The 21,474-nt window shown below is 44.9% G+C and overlaps 1 protein-coding gene across 2 annotated transcripts in view; it reads right to left on the bottom strand.

Moving 5' to 3' along the window:
* Nucleotides 1–21,474, bottom strand: part of zbtb16a (zinc finger and BTB domain containing 16a) — a 138,530-nt gene that overhangs the window by 30,470 nt on the left and 86,586 nt on the right. For both annotated transcript variants that reach the window (XM_034607167.1, XM_034607168.1), the window contains exon 4: nucleotides 19,976–20,062. In XM_034607167.1, coding sequence (XP_034463058.1) covers nucleotides 19,976–20,062 — 87 coding nt within the window. The remainder of the gene's footprint in view (nucleotides 1–19,975; nucleotides 20,063–21,474) is intronic.

The raw sequence follows: 21,474 nt of genomic DNA, 5'->3' as shown, positions 1-21,474 counted from the left end.
GAGAGTGTGTGTGTGTGTGTGTGTGTCTGTGTGTTGCTGGGAGGGTTGTGTTTTAAAGAACTAATACAGTGGTGTGTCTGAATCTCAATTAATTCAATTTAAAGGAAATTGATTTGGAGGTTGGGGGGTGGGGGGTTGGGGGGTGGGGGGTGGTGGAGGTGGGTACACAGGGTTCTTCTCTCTTTCAATTACAATCGTAATGAAGTCCTGGCCTCGTTTGATTCGTTTGCGTCCTTCGCTGCTGTTGCTACAGCCAGTTGTGTGCTGGTGTGTTATGATATGCAGTAATAAGGGAAGAAGAAAAGGAGATAAAACTTTAATGATCCCCGTGGGGGGGAAAGGGGGGGGGCTCTATGCAGCAACAAGTAGCAGGAATATAAATATTAAAACTGAATATAAATAAAGATTACAGTCGACTGGGGGGAATCCAGCATAAATACATACAACTGCTAATATGACTGGAGCCATGGGAGGCAGATGGAATACGAGGTAATGTGCTACAGAGTATTCCTGATTCAGTCATGATATAAAACTGCTGAAGCACCTTGAGACGCTCAGAATTTAGCTGGATAATCTCTTAATTATTAATTTCCAGGTGCCATATTTGGGCTATTTGTATATATTTCTTATTTAAACTCCTCACGAAAACTATACAAATAAACAAAAGTGCCCTCATCGTGAATTATTTAACACGGAGCGTGATTTAGAAAAATGTGGACAGGATGCAAAAACACTGCATCCTCTTTTTCTGGCAGTGCATTTACCTGCAATGACCCACTTTCTGCAGATGCACCGACTTTGCCGTGTTTTGCATCTTTTACTGATTATATAATAATTATCAATTGGTTGTTGTAGTATAACGAGGTGTTGTGTTTTGACCTAAATTGCAGTAAAGTGCAGAGACAGATAACAAAAGAAATGTGAAAAGAGTCTTTTAAGTTGCTTTTTTGGATCTTTTTGGTTTTTCCTTACATGAATCTATGCATAAATAAATCAATATTACAAATGATCTATTCCCTGTTATATTCCCTATATGATAAATATTGATCAATGGCTTTTATAGATGTTAAAGAGCATTGCATTATCATCAATCATAATATATTGGTAGTAGATTGTGTCCTGTACAGGCAACCATTACAATATGTTTCCTTAAGAGTTCTTGTATTATTCATTGAACTGACAATTCCAATCACTATGAGACGCACAAATTGGACATGTGTATATTTGCCTCACGCTCATCCACTCCAAACTAAAACAAATATTTAATTTTGTACGACATAAGAAAGGAGAGAAAGTCAGTGCCAGCGAAATGTAAATCAAAGCTCTGATTTAATTCCTTTCCACCAGGAAAGCCTCACTTATCACAGCATCGCCCGGGCGGCTTGTAGATGCAGTCGTTTTGCTGCGTGCACGCTCAGGCAGACGAGAGCAGGGGAGGTTCATGTTTTCCACGTTCGTACGGGAGAATCAAAGGCAGCCGAAGAAACTCTGCGAGGCTCAAAAAGCTCCTCAGACAGCGAGGAGAGAAAAACAAGTGCGATCGGTGCCAGGACTGTTAACAATCACCTGCGTGTGCCCACCTGTGGTTTCCAAAATAGCACACTCACAAAGAGCCAGTGTGCAGGAGGAATTCAAACTAATCCAGAAATTATCTTTATAAAATGAGGACATTGGAAAACGTGCACTCAAGGACATGAGGTGTTGGAGCGTGCATCGATCTGCAGCTCTTATATATTCAGATTCCTCCGTCTTGACTGTGAGCGTACACACTGCCACGGATCCATACTTCAAAAAACGCTGCCAAATCACGCCGAGTTGAGCCGAACGCTCTCGCTCGCGATGATCAAATTGGGATTCAGTGAAGGTAGAAATGAAATCATTACTAAAAGACCATCATCTTAAGCCTGCATCTCTGGGGAGAAGTGAGAAGCCTGCTGCCCCAGATTGCCTAAAAATGCAGATAAGAAACGATCCTGCTCCAGAAATTGGTCCTGCAGGACTATTACAATGGAGAGATTAGTGGAAGATAATCATATAATGGCGATGATAGCGCCGATCGCAACAAAACGGCTCCATAAAGTCACCTCTGAATAAAGAACAGGCGATACAGATGAGTGGGAATAAAGCAGTGAAGTGCTTTGGCTTGTGCTGGGGGAGCATGTGTGAGACAGCTGTCTGCAGGGGCCCGGTGCTGCCTCTGGCCAGCAGGGGGCGCTCCTCTGTCTCTCCACACACACACTCGCATTGGTTCCCACTGGAGAGCCGAAGCAACAGTGGAAGCAGAGAAGTCCTCACATGACCCCTCGGTTCACAGGAGTTTGCCTCCAGCGAAAAGCCTCTTATATGGTATATGGTGAGATTTAACAGTCTCGGTGTCCGACCGCTGAGACAGTTAACGGTGGAGAATGGAGATTAGAAAGTAGTTTAGAGGGTCAGGTGTTTGTTCTGGAGCAACGGGGTCAATGAGGGTAAACGCTGTTTCTCTAACACACTCTTTTTACACATTCGGGTTTATACACACACGAGGTGCATTACGAGGAAAGTGCTTCAATGTGAGACTCGCAGGGCGAGATTCTTCCACTTGTTCCCGATGCATTTTCTCTACTTTTCATTTTCGTTTTTTGTTTTTCCAGAAATCGATATCTTGAAACAAGACTTCGAATACCTCAGAAATGACTCCACACTGGAAAATGAATTAAATCCAATGCCAAAAATGGTTTGAACTCATTGAACTGGGATGTCTTTGCAAAACGAGGGGTTTAATTAAGAGTTAATATGAAAAGTCCTTGTTAATATTGAGAAAAACGTCATAATATGCAACATGAAACTCAACCAAAGAAGGAAAGTATGAATATGACAGATGAAAGGGAGGTTAGAGAAACATACTTGACCCAAAAATGTTATTCCACACATGCACAATGAGCTCCGTGGTAAAAGATCAGAGTTGGCAGGTCAGGTTGTACCTGCTCTTTATTCTGGCTGTTTTTAAAATCTCGTCTTTCATCGTAACAATAAAATAAGCCACTTTTTTAAAGCAGTTCCAACTAAATCTGCCTGATAAATTTTGGAAAAAAGAATCTGATATCTTAAAGTTCAAATCAAAGAGCTGAATTCAAGCCGTTCCACAAAACGACTCCCACAACATTTTTCAGATTCACTGAATAATCCACATTAGCTCTGCAGGGTGACCTCTTGCTGACAGGGTTCACTTAGGAAATCCTGCTACAGGGGAAGAACCCTGAAAGGTGAGTAAACGTAACGCTGGCCTCTCTGAAGTGATAAGACCGAGCAGGAAGAAGCTGCAGGAGGAAACCAGATAAAAAGGATTTTCAGCCTGTGCCGTTATTCTAAATTCTTCTTATTTTGCAACAAATCTCATGAAAAGAGCCAAAACTCAAAAAAATCCATCTCTCTGTATCTTTTAACTTCACTATCCAGTTGGTGTCTGGGGTCTATTCAAGAAAAATCTTTAAAAACACATCACAGACGGTTTCTCTCTTTTAAAAGCCGCAGTCATTTCCTGAAATACCTGGACACAGATGAAGCTTATTAATCGGATCAATTCGCCGCCTGACAGTAACAACAGCACCACATCGGCACTTCTATCCGTTCACCTCCTGGAGCAGAAAGATTCTTTGATGAGCTTTTTATTTGTTCCTCGAGCGTCATTAAGAACCATTAAGACCGTTAATGAAAGACGTGGCGAGATGTGTGTTTAATGTACAAAGGTGGAGAATCGGAAACCGATGTGTCACGTTGTTGACATGTTTCTCCTCGTCGTGCGCCGTCGACTCTATCTTTAGCTCCCCCCGCCCCCCCCACACACTTCTCAGTCTCCAGGCCATACTTCTCCACGGACTGAGCCCTGGAATTATGGTGTGGCGTGGGAGGGAGAGCGCACTTCAGCTCCCTGACCCAGACTTGATGCCATAAATCTAGACTTTTTTTGGGGGGGGGGGGGAGGTGGTACGCAGAGTATGTCTTCTCCCACCTTGACCCCCGTTGCTTCCCTCAGTACATCTGGTCTGCAAACACGCCGACTGACACGCTCGACGGAAAAACACACGCGACAGATGCAAACACAGACTCTCGCACTCAGGACCAGGATTTCTGATTTCATACATGTGACCGAGCGGCACCACGTTCACGCCACAATGTGCTGATCCGTGACAAAGATTCTGTGGAGACGACGTCCAATTCGATTAAATGAGAAGCGACAGTGGAAACACTGACGGAGCATTGTCATGAGGAAAATGATGTGAACGTCACATTCTTCCATTGCTGATTGACTCACGGGACATTATGGTCATTTTCACCAAGTTGCTGCGTATAACACTTACAGTGCGAACCTCCACCAACTTGCACCAGATTGCACACACTCATAGATATTGGTTCCTTAGTGTGCAGGTCTTTTTAAAGCAAGTTCTCTGTGTTATTGATTTAGAAATTCCCCAATATGTCAAAAAACTGTTCCTGGATTCGCCCCATTTCATCTAATCTGCACCAAAAGTTCACGGGTTCTTCCTTCGTCCACCAAGTTTCAAGAAAACTGGTTATGTAGATTTCCCTGCTGACAGACAGACAAACACAACCTCCTTCAGGACCCTTCATGTTTACATCCGTTCTTCTGTACGCTTCCTTCTCGTATTGATTTTGCACTGATTGAAGGAACGTACCACACGTCTCCAGACTGAGACCAGACTCTGAGGGTCTCAGCACCGATCATGTCAAAAAGACTAAATATACAGATGCAGAGATGATGATTTTCTTTTTTCTGTGTACAATATAGTCGCTATGTGGACAAGCAGCGACTGATTCAAACCACATGCTTCAAGCTGTATTCTGATCCGTCACCTGATCGATCTCACTTTGCTTCGAAGGAAGTTTTTAAGAAGTTCTAACAAAACCTGCGTCCTTACATTGGATCTATTGGAGATGTGAATAACATGCAGGTTGTTGTCGGTGAGGAACAAAACACAAACTGAAAGTTGGTCAGTGGTGGAGTCCAAATTAAATCCAGGACTTTTGTTTAAAAGGATGAACTCTCTCTTGTTTTTCCTCCTTTCCCTCCGTTTCTACCCTGTTTAAGATTCCTGGCCTTTCACCTGACCCCAGGCCTTAGCCAGGGGGGGCTGGGGGGGGAGCTGGTTGCTTATGGTGGTGGGGGTTAAAGTGTAATCCTGGTCCTGTGACCACAAAGGCTTGGCCCCTGAGGGCCAGGGGACCAGCCGCATTTTCTGAATTGCAATGTTATCCCTCAGCAAACCCTTTGGATTGACTACATATCAGAAGGATTACATCGCAGGGCTCCTCTCTGCCCTGTCTGCTGTTTAAAGATGGCCGAGAAGCACCAACCCTCTCCCTCCCCGATCGAGGATCCTGAATCAAACCGTTATGTTTTTAGATCTCGGTTTGGCCTCTCGCTCGTGTGCGGGGGAGGAAGATTATACAACACAACAAAACCTCTCCGGAGCCTCGTTTGAGAACTTGTCATCAGCAACCGGAGAAAGAGCAGGAGAAGCTTTTCTGGATTATTTCAGATGCTTCGGCCCAACAAGCGTCACATCAATCTATTAACAAGAGTAATTGGCCACATAGCATCATTACAACTGACACATATTTTAAGCCATTCAGATGCTGATATCTGGCTGTTAGTGTACTGCTAATTGCTTGCTTAAGTAATCCATTAAGGAGTGTTTCTACAACAGCTTGCATGCTCCATTATCATTAGTTTTATTCTGAGGAAACCTTAACACACCCTTTTTAACAGCACCGCGGCTTCGCCCTGAGCGCCTCTTTGCATTTAAACCTAAAGAATTTGCTTTTTTTTTTTTTTTTGTTTAAAGGGAGCAACTTCAGAAGACAGAGAGAACTGAAGCGAAAGAGAGAAAAGATTTAATTGACGCCTCCCCCATTTTCCCAGGGTGAGGACAAGAGGGAGGAGGGCCGGGGGTGAGAGAGGAGAAGGGGGTGATGTGACACTGCTCTCCTGGTGTTGCGACTGTACAAAAGGAAGCAGATTTGCAGAAGAGGTGACCCCTAACCTCTAAAGCTGCAGAAAGGGTCCTTGATGGCCCCGGCGCCGACCAATCAATCACCTCCCAGGGCCTGGTGGTCAGCCGGACTGTAAGAGGACACTGCGGCCGGACCAGTGGAGCCACCCCCGAACATTCCACGGTGGCAAAAACCTTTTCTTTCTTTTTTCGGCCGAGGGATGGGAGGGGAGTTAGATAATTAAGGCTTTACGGCTTTACAAGAAGTTTCTATAAATAATATACTTGTTGCATCCTGTCAAACTCCCGAATTAAACTTTGGTGTCAGGATTTTGTCAATGAGTAATCGCCACTAATTTAAAACTGCAGCCAACATGTTCGAGCAGTGATGGAGCCTCTTCGCACGTTGGCCCATGAAGTAAAGTCGATCATTTGACTCTTCTTGAATTAAAAATCCAAAACCTTTGAAGGCAACAACACACAAAATCTTCTATATTCGTCTACACACAAATGCATGTGGGGCTTTTTATTTCTGTTTTCTATGTCAAAGTTTGTTCTTTTTATCTCATCTGAAATGTAATGTCCGTCTCCACTTTAATTAATATCAATCATTTGTAATTTGGTTATTTTCCTGGTGTCAAACTGTGCCTTGATTTTCCTCCGTTGCCTCCTGTTGACCGGTGGATTCCACCGCAGCGCAGAGGACTCCTGATTATCCTCTGATAAAAGTTAGTCAAGGTCAGCGTGCAGGGAACAGCTGGCCGCTGACTCACGATGTGTGTTGCTCTTTGCATATTTGCTTGTGAATAAATTCATAATTAAATGCTAAATTAATTTTCAAAAGGACATTTACATACTGGAAACAAGAGAGCGAGTACGACGACGAAAGGAAAGTTGCACAGCGATCCCCGAGTCGCCGGTGTCACTGGGGGAAATATTATTACGCTGAAGTGTTTTACAGGCTTTTTCACAAGGACACAAACTTTGTCATTCTTTTCTTAACTATACACAGTTTTTTGTCAGTCTTTCGTCTTTGTCAGTCGAGCACATACGACCACTAAGGCCCATCAAGCTGCACCAAACTGCACAAACTCTTAGATATAACTCCACTGATCAGTTCCTCTATCAAGATCCATGATTTATTCCCTGGGAAATTTGAAAAAAGGGAGATAAAAAGTTCCTGAATCACCTCACGATCCAGATCTGCACTAAAACGTAATGGCTTCTTTCTTAACACATGTCTGATCCTTGCAGCAAGTTTCGTGAAAACCTGTTTTTAATTTTTTTTTTGCGTAATCCTGTTCACAATCAAACCAACTCACCATCAATTACAGTTAAATGGACGGGGGTGAAAACATTTAACTGCCTCAGCTAAGAAGCAAACGATAGAGAAACCCAGATGTTCGCTCTGCACTGGAGATCGACACCCAAGTCTCCATCTTTCCACTTCCTGGTCCTTCACAGGGTTTTAACCTTAAATCACAGAAGGTCGGAGCCTAAACAAAGACTCTTCACTCAGATAAGAGTCGTGGATCTTGTTGAATCAGCTCGACAGACCAAACAGACAGTAAAAATAAATGTTTGTTTTCACTGATCTGATCTGATATGAAGATTTGGTTGATAACACATCATGTACTTTTCTCTCAGGGAGACGGTTAAATAAACCAGTTCAGGAATCTTTGCCAAAGAATGTTTAGCAGCGGTTATGTTTTATTACAATCGTAAATTAATTGGAGACAACAGCGTAGAGTCTTCTATTCGAAAAGCTTTGTTTCATGGCAGCGACCCAGACGACCTGTGCAACTCACCTTCTTCTCTGTTTATGGATGTTGTCAAAAGCTGCCGCAGATATTACAAATGTATGTTTGTTTAGCCTTTGTAACTCGACCCCGAGATGACAAATTACGATACAACGGTGAAAAAGACACACGATGCCAAAGCCAACAACAGCAACCTGAGATGAAAGCATTCCAGGTCACAGCAGTCTCTCCGAGCTGAGCACATAAAATGTAATTTGGGAGAAGAATGCCGTCTAATCAGTCCAACTGCTGATTCACTCCTGACACCACACCTGAGCAAACACGCTCCCTTTGTTTCCACCAGCAAACAATGAAAGAAGAAGTGAAACAAGTCAGAAAACATTAAAAAATATCTAAACTCGTACTCTGCAGCCACGTTCAAATTAACACTTTTCATTCTTTCTTTATCCTCCCAGTCCTTATCTAGCATACACTAGTGTGTGTTTTTGTGTGTCTGGTTGCAAAGGCCGGACCAGGTGACATCTATCAAAACAATCTGCTCTCAGAGGGAAACCTGCTATTAACTGATAAGACTCAGCCCTCGGTGGGTGTAATGGGTCCCACTTGAGTTCCCTTTTCGCTGTATTGTCCTGGCAGGCCACCTCCAAGACAAACCCCAACTCAATGACTCGCTCTGTGTCTCGCTGCTCGCTGCACGCCACCGTGCAGTCGTCCAGCAGCCACGCTCTGCACGGCCGTTTCTAAAGAATATATCATTATCTCATCATATCATCGCTTTTATGTGTCTACGTGCAGACGAGTTTCAGTGAAATGATATCCTCTGGACCTGGATTTGCATGTTTTTGATGCTTGCAACACAAGTCACACATCTTTTGGAAGAAAACCACAAACTGTGTGATTTTTGAACGTTGTCTTCCACTCAGTTATGGACCTACAAATTCATTACCATACTCTTAACGCAAAAACAAATGTTCTATAGATGCAAAAACACGCGATCAATCTGCAACAAGTCCTTCAACATGGAAGTAGGCTGCTTGGCCTGATCCTCAGATATGACCCATACGAGATCAGCAGCACCAGACGTACACAACCTTCATCCACTTGTATGGAAATTCAAATTGAACTAATGAAATGTACATGATTCTCCTGTAAACACTGTCATCACCATTGGACAAGGCTTTAAGCTTGAATTCTATAATGAAAAACAACAGGAATAAAACTTTTTTCTTCAAGTCTGAAGTAAACTGAGGTGTTTTCTTGTAACGTGGAAGATGAAGTCACATTCAAAATGTAGTGATAGTTATTTAGGTTTAAATATTAAGGTTTAAATTAGGTTTTCGTCCCTAGTGACACATGTAAAGTGTCCTTGGGTTTTCTCGAAAGCCGCTACATGAATTCAGGTTGTTATTATTTTATGCAATTTTCATATTTGGGCTTTTCCAGGATCTGTGCTCGATTTCTCGTGATTATATTCTCCTGCATCGAGACAGAGGGGACATCAACTGTCTCTGATGAACAACTGTCCTAAGATAGAAAGCCTCAGCGTTGACCTCAGACGAGGGAACCCCTCTCTCCCCGCCGAGGCTCGTATGGGAAGGCTGCCAAAACGACCCATCGGAGATTGACGGGGGTTAGCTCCCATAATCAATATGACACCACTAAGTGCCCTTTGATTGAGCTGCACGCAGTGTAAAAGGACATTTCTGTGTGCCCGGCTGCTCTTGCCACCAAGAAATGCAGCATTTGTCCAGAGCTAAACGGTCTTCTGAATGTCATTGTCACGGGTACATTAACTTTTATACGAGTCTGAGAGACGGACTCGGAGCGAGGATGGACGGCCATTTTCATTAGTGCGGCTGCTCGCTGCCATTAAGGCTGCCGTCAGACACACAGGCACAGAGATGCTTTTTTTTTTTTTGCGTCGGGGCCCCGGAGGTTTCATTCCTTCGCTCAAGACGTTCCACGAGGAGCTTCGGCGGCGGTGGAGGCAGCGGCTAAATTTGCCGGTGTGAAACCCCCGTGTCACTAGGCAACTGGATCTGATGGCGCCTTTGTTTGGGGTGAAAGGTTGGAAGCACTCGTACTAATCTCCTTGCTTCACAATTAAGGAACACAGGAGAGCTGCTCAAACCTCTTCCCACTCTCAAACAACAACAACAAAAAGAAAAGGATTGAAAGACTCCCCCATTGTCCCTCCTCCTCAGTCCCCGCTCCCCCCCCCCTCGCCCTCCGCGCTAATCGAAAGGTATTTGCACTGTAAATTAAAAGGGCCCTCGTGCGTTGCTGTTTTAACACTGACGCACCCTCCTAAGATGTCCACAAACAGCTCCAATCTAATTACAGAGGGAGATTTACTTCAAATAACACTGTGGACAAAAGAGCCCTGGCTATTGTTGACGCGGGGCCAGTGTTCCACATCTCTTTCTCTCTTTCACTCTCTTGGGCGAATCCTTTTATATTCAAAGTCCTCGCCTTGCCAAGGTTAAAATGCGATGGGATATCTGAAAGTGGGGAACCTCCTGACAAAAGCGGCCCTCTTTATTCCCTGAATGGCAAATGCCTTGGTTGATTTCCAGTGTTCTGTCTCTTTCCTTATCTATCCCCTCTTTTTTTTTTTTTTTTTTTTTTTTAACCAAGCAGATTTTCGAACAAAGCCGCAGCGGCTGACATGCAAATGTAACGCGGGAGAAAAGCGGCATCCAGGGGAGTTAAGATTGTCCGACAACGGGACGCGCTTGCCGGGGTTGCATTGTGACATACGGCTGAGACACATCCTCGGGCTTGAAAGAGGGAGGAAAGGGATGGTGGATATTGGCTGGCCAGATTTGCAGTGTGTCCTGCTGACTTCCATTTTATGGCCCGTGAATCGCAGAGCCCTCTGGGAGTCTATAATCCGCTCCCCCCCCCGCCCTCAACCCCCCCTCCTGCTGCCCATACCACATCATTTTATTGGTCTCTCTTGGATGTGTGGCTGCTGTCCCTGGTTTACAAAGATCCATCCATGTGGGGATTCTCCTGCAGCCAGACTGTTGCACACTACGGACATCCCAATTTGCCACTGGATCCCACCCACCTCATAACCCCCCCACTAAGAATACTGCCTCCCTCTTCTGACATGCTGTTGTCCCCTGGTTTCCTGCGGCGATGCCTCAATGCGACGGTGCCCACCATGACAGTAAGCCTCGCCACTGAGGCTCCGCAGTGCAGGGGCCCAGTTGGGTATTTCTCAATGAATGAATCTGGGTGCGGGGGGAAACGTATCAGTGCCAGCTCTCATTCACACATTTTATCTCATTTACACACAAACCCTATTCAAATACGGGCCTCTGTGCATAACACCTATGGCCGTGCGTGGCGGATGATTACTGCTGGGTGTTGGTCCCACCGCGGCCCCGGCACCGTATCCATCAGCCGCATGGAGGCTATTCCTCTGCTTGGAAAAACTCATTTAGATCTTATCTGGGGAAAAATTTGTTTGCTGAGGGAAAGCGAGGGAGGTTAGTAGCGGGGAGAAGTGACTGTAGTCGAGCCGGTGCCACTTGATTTAATTTAGCCGCCGATAGTGTCTCCGACCACTTGTACTCTTCTTATTTTGGAAGGTGAGTGAGACTGAGTGCCACGGAGTGGGGGGGGGGGGGGGGGGGGGGGGGGGGGGGGGGGGGGGGGGGGGGGGGGGGGGGGATGGAGGGAGGCGAGCAGAGAGAGGAATTTGTTTACAGCGGGGACGGAGGTGAAGGGAGCTGTGGGGTATTAAACGATCACACTGCAAATATTCTGACGGTAAATAGATACCGTGTGATAATCTGTACGAACATCGAGCCAGAACCGTTGATCTTTTTAACCCAGATACCGAGACAGACGCCACCTTCTGCTGTCACACAGGAGTTTTTGATTTTATGCTCATGAAACCTGACGTTAAAAGCTGATTAATAAACTAAGTGACGTACAAAACATTTGATATCTTTTATCTGCCAGCATCTCACTGTAGAGTTTGTGTGTATGTGACTCGCACATCTCGAGAAACACTCATCTTATCACCTTCACACTTGGCATGTGTGTGGTTAAGGGCCTAAGGAAGTGCAGCGTCATTTTGGGTACAAGTTGGACGTGTGATATGTTCAATATGAATAAGCAGGCCGGCCTATGCAGCATCAACAGCACGACAACGACAACCGATACTGACTTTGAATAAACAGGTGAACAGCCCTTTGTGCAGCAGCGGTGATGCAGCAGCTTCAGCTTCATATTTCAAAGACAAAACCAGCTTCTCTAAAAAGCTAAAGAGGGCAATGAATCACGGAGTTCCACCCCGAGAGGACATAAAGCCATAAATATGTTCTCTGTGGCGTTTTGTTTGTTCTCTGTACAGGTCTGTACGTCTCACTGTCGGCCTGACATTATGCTCATGGCCCCTGATAACCTGCTGCGACCCAGAATGCCCTGCGTGAACTCCCCGGCCCGCTGAGCACAGACGCAACACAGCGAGACGGATAATCTGCCTTGGTCCACGGACAGCTTGCTCAGATATGAGTGGGATGCTGGAAAAAGGACAAGCGGCGGGCGGGATGGTGCGAATCAGCATTTTTGACTCACCAGATGACACCGGCAGGACGCTCGCATTAAACGCGATCAGAAGTCGTAATGCTAATGCGCATCTGCCCTTTAGCGGAGAGCGGCGATGAGCTGGAACGCCTCATGAACATGTTTATTTTATCTTTATGGTGATAATTGTATTCCAACAGCTAACAAGAACTTGGAGTGATCTGTAGGTTGGAGTGGAATCACACTTCCATGATGCACGGGGGGGGGGGGGGGGGGGGGGGGGGGGGGGGCTGTGTGTGTGTGTGTGTGCACATGTGCAGCTCTGCCTGCCCGGGGTGGAAGAATATTTGCTTTGCTTATCGCCTCCCTAATGCTCACTGACAAGTTAATAACATCACAATTAACTAAATGCTAAACAGATGCCAGTGCTGGACTAATGTGATTGAGACAATCGGCACTTTTGACGTGACCCCTGTGTAGTGCTGCCATTGGCCTAATTTGCTTGAGTGACATGACTGTGTGTGTCTGTCGGTGTGTGTGTGTGTGAGTGTGTGTGTGAGTGTGTGTTTGTTTGCGAAGCCGTGTGAATGAGGAAGAAAAAAGACGCAGTAAAAAATAAGTAACATTACTAAACAGAGCGTCTTTTTTGTGACCATCATAACCTTCTTGTGCTCCTTTCCCCCTCTCGCTGCTCTTTCTCTCTTTCTGTCTCTCCTCCTTTCCTCCCTCCCTCCCTCCCTCCCTCCCTTCTTTTCCGCAGCTCTCTCTCCAGCCAAACTATTTCTGGCTTGAGAAAAGAAAGTGTTTACTCTGTGGCCACAGCCTGCTGGAATCACGCTGTGTTCCCACTGGCTAAACCCACTATTGCCACTCCATGGTTTGCATATTTTCCCTGTATTACAAGACTTTAAAAAAGGGCGGAGGGAGATAAAGAGAGAAGGAAAGAAAAATAGAAGAGTAAGAGAGCAGCCTCCCCCTCCTATTCTATGTGGATTTTCTCTGGCACCGCTGTGTGTGTGTGTGTGCACATGGAGATGATTCATGTATAAACAGGAACACCAACGGTTGGACAACATTTCTTCCATAAGCTGCGGACTCCAGACTTATTTCTACATCGGTCACATGGCAGATGCAGTTCCCTAATATTTCAAGTGTGACTTACAGCTCATGTTAAATAACAGGCAGCTGTGGCCTTAGTTTCCTGGATTCATGTGCAGGTTACAGTGCAAGTCACACAATGTGCATTCATGGACACGCAGTTCACACTGGCAGTTGCAGAGCCTGTGAAAAATGCACCAAGTCCAAGCAGTGCAATCTGCTTTTACTAAATCCACAAACAAACAAGACTGAAATAATAAAAAACTAAATACTTTAACTTCAATTTATTGCTTTTTTTTTTGTGTGTCTTTGTTTGTGAGCCACTTTCTCTGTGCACATATTCTGACCTTTTGCTTTTCTGCCGAGAGCTCCGGTTTAATCAAGTGGAATGTGAGTGTGGTGGGGTTTACTAATAAAATACAAGAGCTATAAATTATGGCGGGGACCAAAGCAATCTAATGAAAGAAACAAAAAATACAGCGAGATGACGATAGCTGGCAGAAATATACAGAGATAAAGACGGAACGAGAGAAAAACAGCAGCTCGGAGATCAGAGCGGCCGCGTCTACGGCCCGACGGGGAGAGGCTTTACTGGAAACGCAGACTGAAAATGACACGTTGGAGGTGGCTGCGGGGAGACGAGCACAACACTTTCACAATACGATATTATGGCGTGGGACAAAAAAATCCACATTAAAAAAACAGTCCTGGAGACGGATTACAACTGATATCACGAAGAGGAAACGACAGTGTACAGCAGTAAATGACAATTGCAGCGTGACAATTTCTGCCAGAAACACTGACTTCTGGGCGCCGTCGGTGCCGTTTGAGCAACTCCTCCATCGCAAACTGAATTCACGAAGATCTGTAAAGCAGAATGCGGTAACGACTGTCCGTGTTAAACAATAACTAGCTACTAAAATTTTAGTGCTCCTTTCAATAGCAAAGCTCACATTATATGTTAAAGCGCTTTATCGGCCTTGGTTCTGAAAGAGGAAAAAAAAAAATCCAAAGCCTCATTAATAAGGTAAAATCCTCCTTTTCTGGCCCATAACTTCAAAGCCAATGTTAGAAATGCAACAGCTAATAAATTTGATGCCGATCTTGACATTGAAAAACGTTCTCCCCCCCCCCCGAGACGAGACGCACGTCATTCAGTGCTGCGTGTCGAGCGTGGCATTTGTGTCACATGTTTTCGGAAAGGTACAAATGCTGCTCGGCATTCGAGGACATTTGGCTGTTTGTGTGGCATCGCATCATGAGACAAGATGGAAAAATTAAATAAAAGATGTTTTTGACATTTCTGCAAAAGCTCAAGTTTGCACCGTCATGTAGGACGACAGCTCTGAACCATGGGAACTAGTATTTAGTAAAACCTGCAGGTATCAGGTTCTTTTTAAGTTCTGCTCTTCACTCAGAGGAAGCAGCTGTCTGCCACTCAAACTTGCTTAGACAGTATTTCAAAAATAAAAAATGCAGTCTGGAGTGGTTTCACATCAGTATGCACATTATATCACGCTCTGCTTCCTGTCTGTCACCTGACAGGCACATGATGAAATGGAAGCCTCCACCAGGAAATCCTTCCTGTGAGCATCGCCTTGCATGTTGTGTTTGCCTGGGAAGGCTGCTATCAGCGACAGGGCTGGGTCTTTAAAGACGAGTCTCGGTGCACACTGTGCATAACAATATGGGGACACCAGGCAGAGACACTGGTAAATGGGCTACAAGTCTAAATGACAGCAGTGCTTTTTCTTTAAGGATGAGAGCTCCATGGGAGCCAGACCGACTGTGTTCTTTGCTGCTGACAAAAACCTCGAGGCGAGTCCCTGTTTAGTGAGAGAGAGAGAGAGAGAGAGTCTCTGATGCTGTGCCATCCAATTTGGGAAAATATGTGACAAGAATTAGCCGTGAGTAGATGTAATGCAACTCACAAGTGACTTCGGCACCTGAGCGCAGGCATTCCTGGCTTTTTATTCCAGCATGTTGCACAACACTGCCAATGTAGGAGAGAGTGTTTGTGCATGTGTGCTTGCACGAGGCGACTGGGTAAAAACAGCCACATGATGTTTTGCTATTCGCTTCCCTGGCATCGCGACCAGTCACCCCCCCCCCCTGCCCCTTCGCACAAGGGCTCGTCCGTTAGCAATGACGACAACTTCAGGAATGCCTCCACGGCCTCCACGCTCACAGAGAGGTGAATAGAGAGGTGTGTGTGTGATATATCTCGAGCGTGAGCAGCGCCGCTAAAAACGAGCAGAGACAAAGTGGGAAAGAGACAGAGGTTGAGTCAGACTGCAGCTGATCAGGCCAACAGAGGAAATGCCACAATAGTTCCCATTCAAAGCTGCGAGAAACAGCCACAGTTTCAGAGGCCAAATATTGTCAGAGAACATTAGCCAAGGGCTGAGGCGCTGCCAAGAGTCAGGCAGAGATCAAATCTGGCTTTGATGGCCAACAGTAACCCCCCCCCCCGCTCCTACCACACGCCCTCTCTGATGTTATGCATCTCGGGCACTGTACACACAGACATTTCTGTATGAATAAATCCATGTTGGCTAAGCTCTCTCACTCAAACTGATTTCACACAGTAATGTCCAGGGGAGCGGCTGTTGTGTCTGATGTACAGCAGTTTCTGTTGTTTTTCTTTTGCCCTTGTGTTGTTGTGCTGAAATATTATTTACATTACAAGGCACATAAAGAAGAGAGAGAGAGAAATAACTCTGCAGCCCTTCTGGCAGGCCCAAGAGGAGGTTATCTCAAGATTAACTTTGTGATCCAGTGGAGTTTGTCTCGGGCTCAAACTGCAGCTATAAAACAACATTTCATAGAGGAAAATACACAAGTGTGTTAGTAAATAACAAGCAGGGCTCTAAAGGTACCGAAACCACATTCCCCAAACAGAAAATAACGTCCCTAACAACCACATCAATGAACACAGAGTAAATCCCTTTCCATAAAACACCTTCAAGCATAGTCGACCTTCCAGCGTCTGTATATCTTGACCTCATCCATCACTATTTTGAAGGTGTGCGGGTAAAAATAAGAAGATAAAATCTATTGAAATTAGACAAAGAAATAAAAACACACTGAGACGCTGTGGTTAAAGGTAAAGAGGTAAAGACGAAATCCAGAAAAAGTCATTCCAGTTGGTTCATCTTCGTTTGGACCATGAACTGCACATATTTTCATTTCCCTAACGGAAGGATGAGTCCTGAAGAAGAATTCCAAGCATCTCAGGGCAGATATTATTTGGGACATTTTGCCTCCATTGCCAGGAAAGTGCAGCATGAAGAGAAAGGAAGGGGGGGGGAAGACAAGCAGCTAAAAGGTCCAGGTCAGAATCGAACCCACGGCCGCTGCACGAGGACTCAAATCTCTGCAACAACTACAAAAAGAGTGATTCCTAAGGAAGACAAATATCTATCATCTGCAGTCCCGACTTCCAAAACTGAGTATTTAAAATAAAAGCCCTACAGGTGGCTGTCTCATCTCCTCATGTGGCAAAGTACAAACCAGCAGCACCAGGCAGCATGAGGTGCAGCTGCAGTGCATTGTCTTTTTGGACGACACGCTCCCAATTTGTCCACTGGCCACGACCGGAGAGGAGACCTTGTGCAATTCTCTTCCCACTGCACAATGAAACAGACACAGTCATAATAAGTCTCCGCCACGTTGGAGTGAGAGACACAGGAAGGGGCTTGTTTGTTTACCTCTCGGACTCTCGTGTCATCAGTCATTCGCTGCTGGAAACTGGAGACCAGTCGGCTAAATGCAATCAGCCGTCGACTCTTTGTGGAGCCCAGTGCATGAGCAGGACTTAACCTTTGAATGTCACCATATGTAATAGGACACACACAGACAGGTTTGCACAGCTATCCTTATTTGCATTGAGGTCCATTCATCGTGGGCTGCCAAACCAAAACCTCATCCCTAACCTTCACCATAACCAATTCGTGCCTAACTCTAACCTTAACCAAACTACAATTCACATCTGACCACTAACTTTGAACCAGAACCTCGGAAATTACATTTAGCCACATTTGAACTGGGCTTTGGTCCCCGTGACTTCTACTGGTCCTGACAAGGTCCTACAGAGGTAGTAAAAACGAGCACACACACACACACACACATAAAGCTGTGCATAATTCCAATTACAGTAAAATACACTTAAATTGATTACAACCGATGTAAAACAACAACAACAACGTGTTAATTACCTATAATCTTTTCTTAAATATTGGTATTGCTAATTGAATTTTGTCATTTAACGTGTATTGATTGTGAGTTGCGGTAATGACGGCAATTAGTCTTTTCGCATGAACGCTGAAAGGAGGGGCCGCGCCTTCAGGCTGATGCACGACGCGTCACGATCCGGAGCCGGCAGCGCCGTCACGCGTGTGTCCGGCAGCGTGAAGATCAAGATCTGAGAACGAGACGGAGCGGTGGCGCTGCCTCGTCATATTTCTACCGTCCTCTGAAGCTCTGATCCCTCACAGGGGCCGAACACATGGATGATGACTATACTGCTGCTGCTGCTCCAGTTGTCTGGCAGGAAGACACGTCTGGCCCTGGCTGCGGCTTCCCCCCCCCCACACCAGCCCCCATCATCCCCCTTTCCATTCGTTCCAGACGAGGATGCCTATATTTAGAGCGCTCCTTTCCGCTGTTATGGCTGTTGGATCATTAGCCTCATTTAACCCTTCTCTACCTCTGGCGAGCTGATTGGCTGAGGGCATGCCCCTCAGGAGCACCCCACAACAACCCCCCATTCCCAAAAGTCAAAATCCTGACTGCACCGCTCTGCCTCCAGTGTTTAGGAGGAGTGTGTGTGTGTGTGTGTGTGTGTGTGTGTGTGTGTGTGTGTGTGTGTGTGTGTGTGTGTGTGTGTGTGAGTAGCCTCAAACCAATGGGAGCTGATACTGGGAGAGCGAGGGTCACGGTTTTAGGCGAAGGACACAACACAAGATGACGATAATGATGATGATCTCGACGTGCATCAGAGCAGCTCTGTTCTCCCGTCTGATTATGTTTGACAGGCAGGGGCGGGGCTAACGGACGCCGATCGCCTGACCTCTGACACCCTGATGAGGCGGGTTGACCTGATATTTATCAAGAACAGTCGTGCCATATGGTATATTTCATTTGTAAATGTTTATAAAAGGAACAATTTGATTTAAAGATGACCCTTATAATTTCGTTGTGATGCACAATGACAATAAAGGTCTTGAATCTTTCTTACTTTGGACACATGAGCTTTCCTCAAGTCAAAATGTCACAGACTAAAGGCTGGATTGTCATTTCTGCAGTGAATTACACTATTGAACAACCTTATTTATCATTAGTGTGATGCAGGTTTGACCCGAGGGCCTTGAAGCTGTAACCGCTGCCATGATAATCAATGTCTGATGTTTTAAAATGCTGCCTATTTTTGTTATTATCATTATAAAATTGTATTTATATTATCAGAAATATCCCGAAATCCTCCAGAGAATAATAAATAGTCACATTGAGAAAGACCTTTAATCTCAGTGACAGCTTTGTGAGTCACAGCTCTCTCACCTCACGTTACTTCCACTGACACTGAGACAGTGAAGCAACAGCAGCAAAATATCGAAAAAAGAGTCATGTGCATGGAAACAGATCTAAATTTAAAAGAAGAAGCCCAAACAGTAGCGTGCCAGATACGCCAAAGGAAACAGGCGCATCACACATCTATGACGAGTTTGACGAATCACCTGAAAACTCTTGAGTGTGACCTGCGTGTAAACAAAGATGTGATGTGCAAGTCTGCAGTGAAATAAGTAATGAGTTAAAAGTGACTCACAAACACACATGATGCCCTGACTCCTCCAGCACAGGCCCTCGCCCCTGGCACACCACCTCCATAACCAAGTGGGATAAGTTGGAGACATTCTTTTTCTCCCCAAATTAAAGGTTTCATCACCAGCAGTGAAAGCGTTCCGAGCCATCACACATCTGTTGACGGGGTATTTACTTCTTCCTATTTACATCTTGGCATCTACATCGTCCTCGTCCTCCCGTCTTCAGAGCCGAGCGCCGATAAACAACGTCGGCCTGCCAACTTTCTCCCGGTTTGTTGATTACTGTTGGGTCTGCCTTGATTTAGGGCGAGTGGGACTAATCCAAGATGATGTTATCTATCTATGTGTCAATCCACGGCTGCAGCTATCAAGAGGAGGCTGAACGAGCACAACACAGCATGGAAATCAGATTGCGAATCAGGATGGACCTGATTCAATATGATCTTCGGTGAAGTTTTCTCAGGATACCTCGCCACAGAATTAGTCTTGTTAAAATATGCTTATTATTCTAAATGCATCCTCTATTCAATAAATTGGTACATGGAGAACAACAAGGAGTTGAAACCGACACAGCAGCAGCAGCAGCAGCTGTGGCAGAGAGTTTGTAGATTTCAATGGAGCAGAGGAGCTCATAATCTTTTTGTTTATGTCCATGGCATCAGGATGAAACCTCGGACTGTGTGTGTGTGTGTGTGTGTGTGTGTGTGTGTGTGTGTGTGTGTGTGTGTGTGTGTGTGTGTGTGTGTGTGTGTGTTCATACCGGTGTGGATCTTTCGGTGAGCCTCCAGGGATTCCTCTGTCTGGAACTGGGCGCCACACTGGTCACAAACGATGGCCTTCTCACCAGCTGCAGAACAAGAGACGAGACAGTGGACGATTATTAACTCCGGTTGTTGAAGTGGAGAAAATAAAGAGGGAACTCAGAGCGAAGAGGAAGATAGAATTCATCATATTTAAAAAACACTGGAAACGCTTATTTCACATTGCAACATACATCTCATCACTGAGACTTTGAGGTAAAATGTATCATGATTTGAAGTTACATGCTACTGTAACACGCTAAGCAAAGAGTCAATAACTTCTTATATTGCTGAACTCAAACGTAAAAGACAAACTCTTAACAGGGAGGAAATGTTTATCTACGACAAAATCAAGAAAATCTTTAACTTTGACGACCAATAAATCAATAATAAGATTCTCCAAAGTGGCAGATTTATCAGTTTATGAGTAAAAAACTATTTCAGGGATCAAATCCAAACCCCAAAAAGATTAATACTCATTTACCAATAAATCTAAAGTTAGACTTCAGTTAAATACTTTCCAGCATTTGTTTGATTAATGGGTGCATTGCAATATATAAATCATCCAACATTTATCTTTATAATCTGATAAATCAATCTAATCAAAATAAAAAAACACATGTGTCATCTGCAAGCCCATAAAAGCTTGATGTCGGCTAAAATAAATTTCCACATTATAATTATAGAGTCCACTAATTGTGACAAACTCACACAAGCATATTATTCTCTTAACTGCATCAAGACTAATTTATTCAACTTCCAGATGAATAGATATTCTTCATATACATATACTTTATACATATATTTTTCATTCAAAAGCAGGAATCTACTTTTTTATTCCACCACACTCTGCTTCTATTTATGCAGGTAGAAGTATTCAGGCCTTCAGCCATGACCTGGAACAGCTTATACTTTCTGCCATATATAATCACGTATTCTTTATGAATGTGTACAACCTTGTACAACAATAAAACGAGAGGAAGGATCTTGGCATGTATACCCACAGGGTGCCGTTGGAGGGCACATCAGATCAGGCTCACACAAATGACTTTTTATGGCTTGGCAACAGGCACTGTACATGCCATACGCATCACACATCAAATAGACCCACGCACACACACACACACACACACAAGCACACACACTAACATCTGGATATTGTGTGTGCAAAATGGGTGTGCGGTTGTGTGTTGTGTGTCTGTTTCCAGTGCAAGCACAGAGCGATCTCTCCCGACCAGACCTTGGTTTGTTCTTGGCACGGCCTCCTGGGTTACGACACCTCCAGAGAGAAACAGAACACAATGAAAACAGGAAGCCAATTCTTAGATGACAGAAAAAAGAAAAGTCAGGGAGCGATGGCTTGTGTGGTTTTGCAACCGCACAGACATTAGGGAACGGCCTGTACTGTAATAAGCCCGAGCGAAAGCAGAAATGACACGGAGCGTACATGACAGAGTGT

The sequence above is a fragment of the Hippoglossus hippoglossus genome, chromosome 14, assembly GCF_009819705.1.
Source record: "Hippoglossus hippoglossus isolate fHipHip1 chromosome 14, fHipHip1.pri, whole genome shotgun sequence".
NCBI classification, from domain to species: domain Eukaryota; kingdom Metazoa; phylum Chordata; class Actinopteri; order Pleuronectiformes; family Pleuronectidae; genus Hippoglossus; species Hippoglossus hippoglossus.
This window is presented reverse-complemented; position numbering and strand designations above follow the sequence as displayed.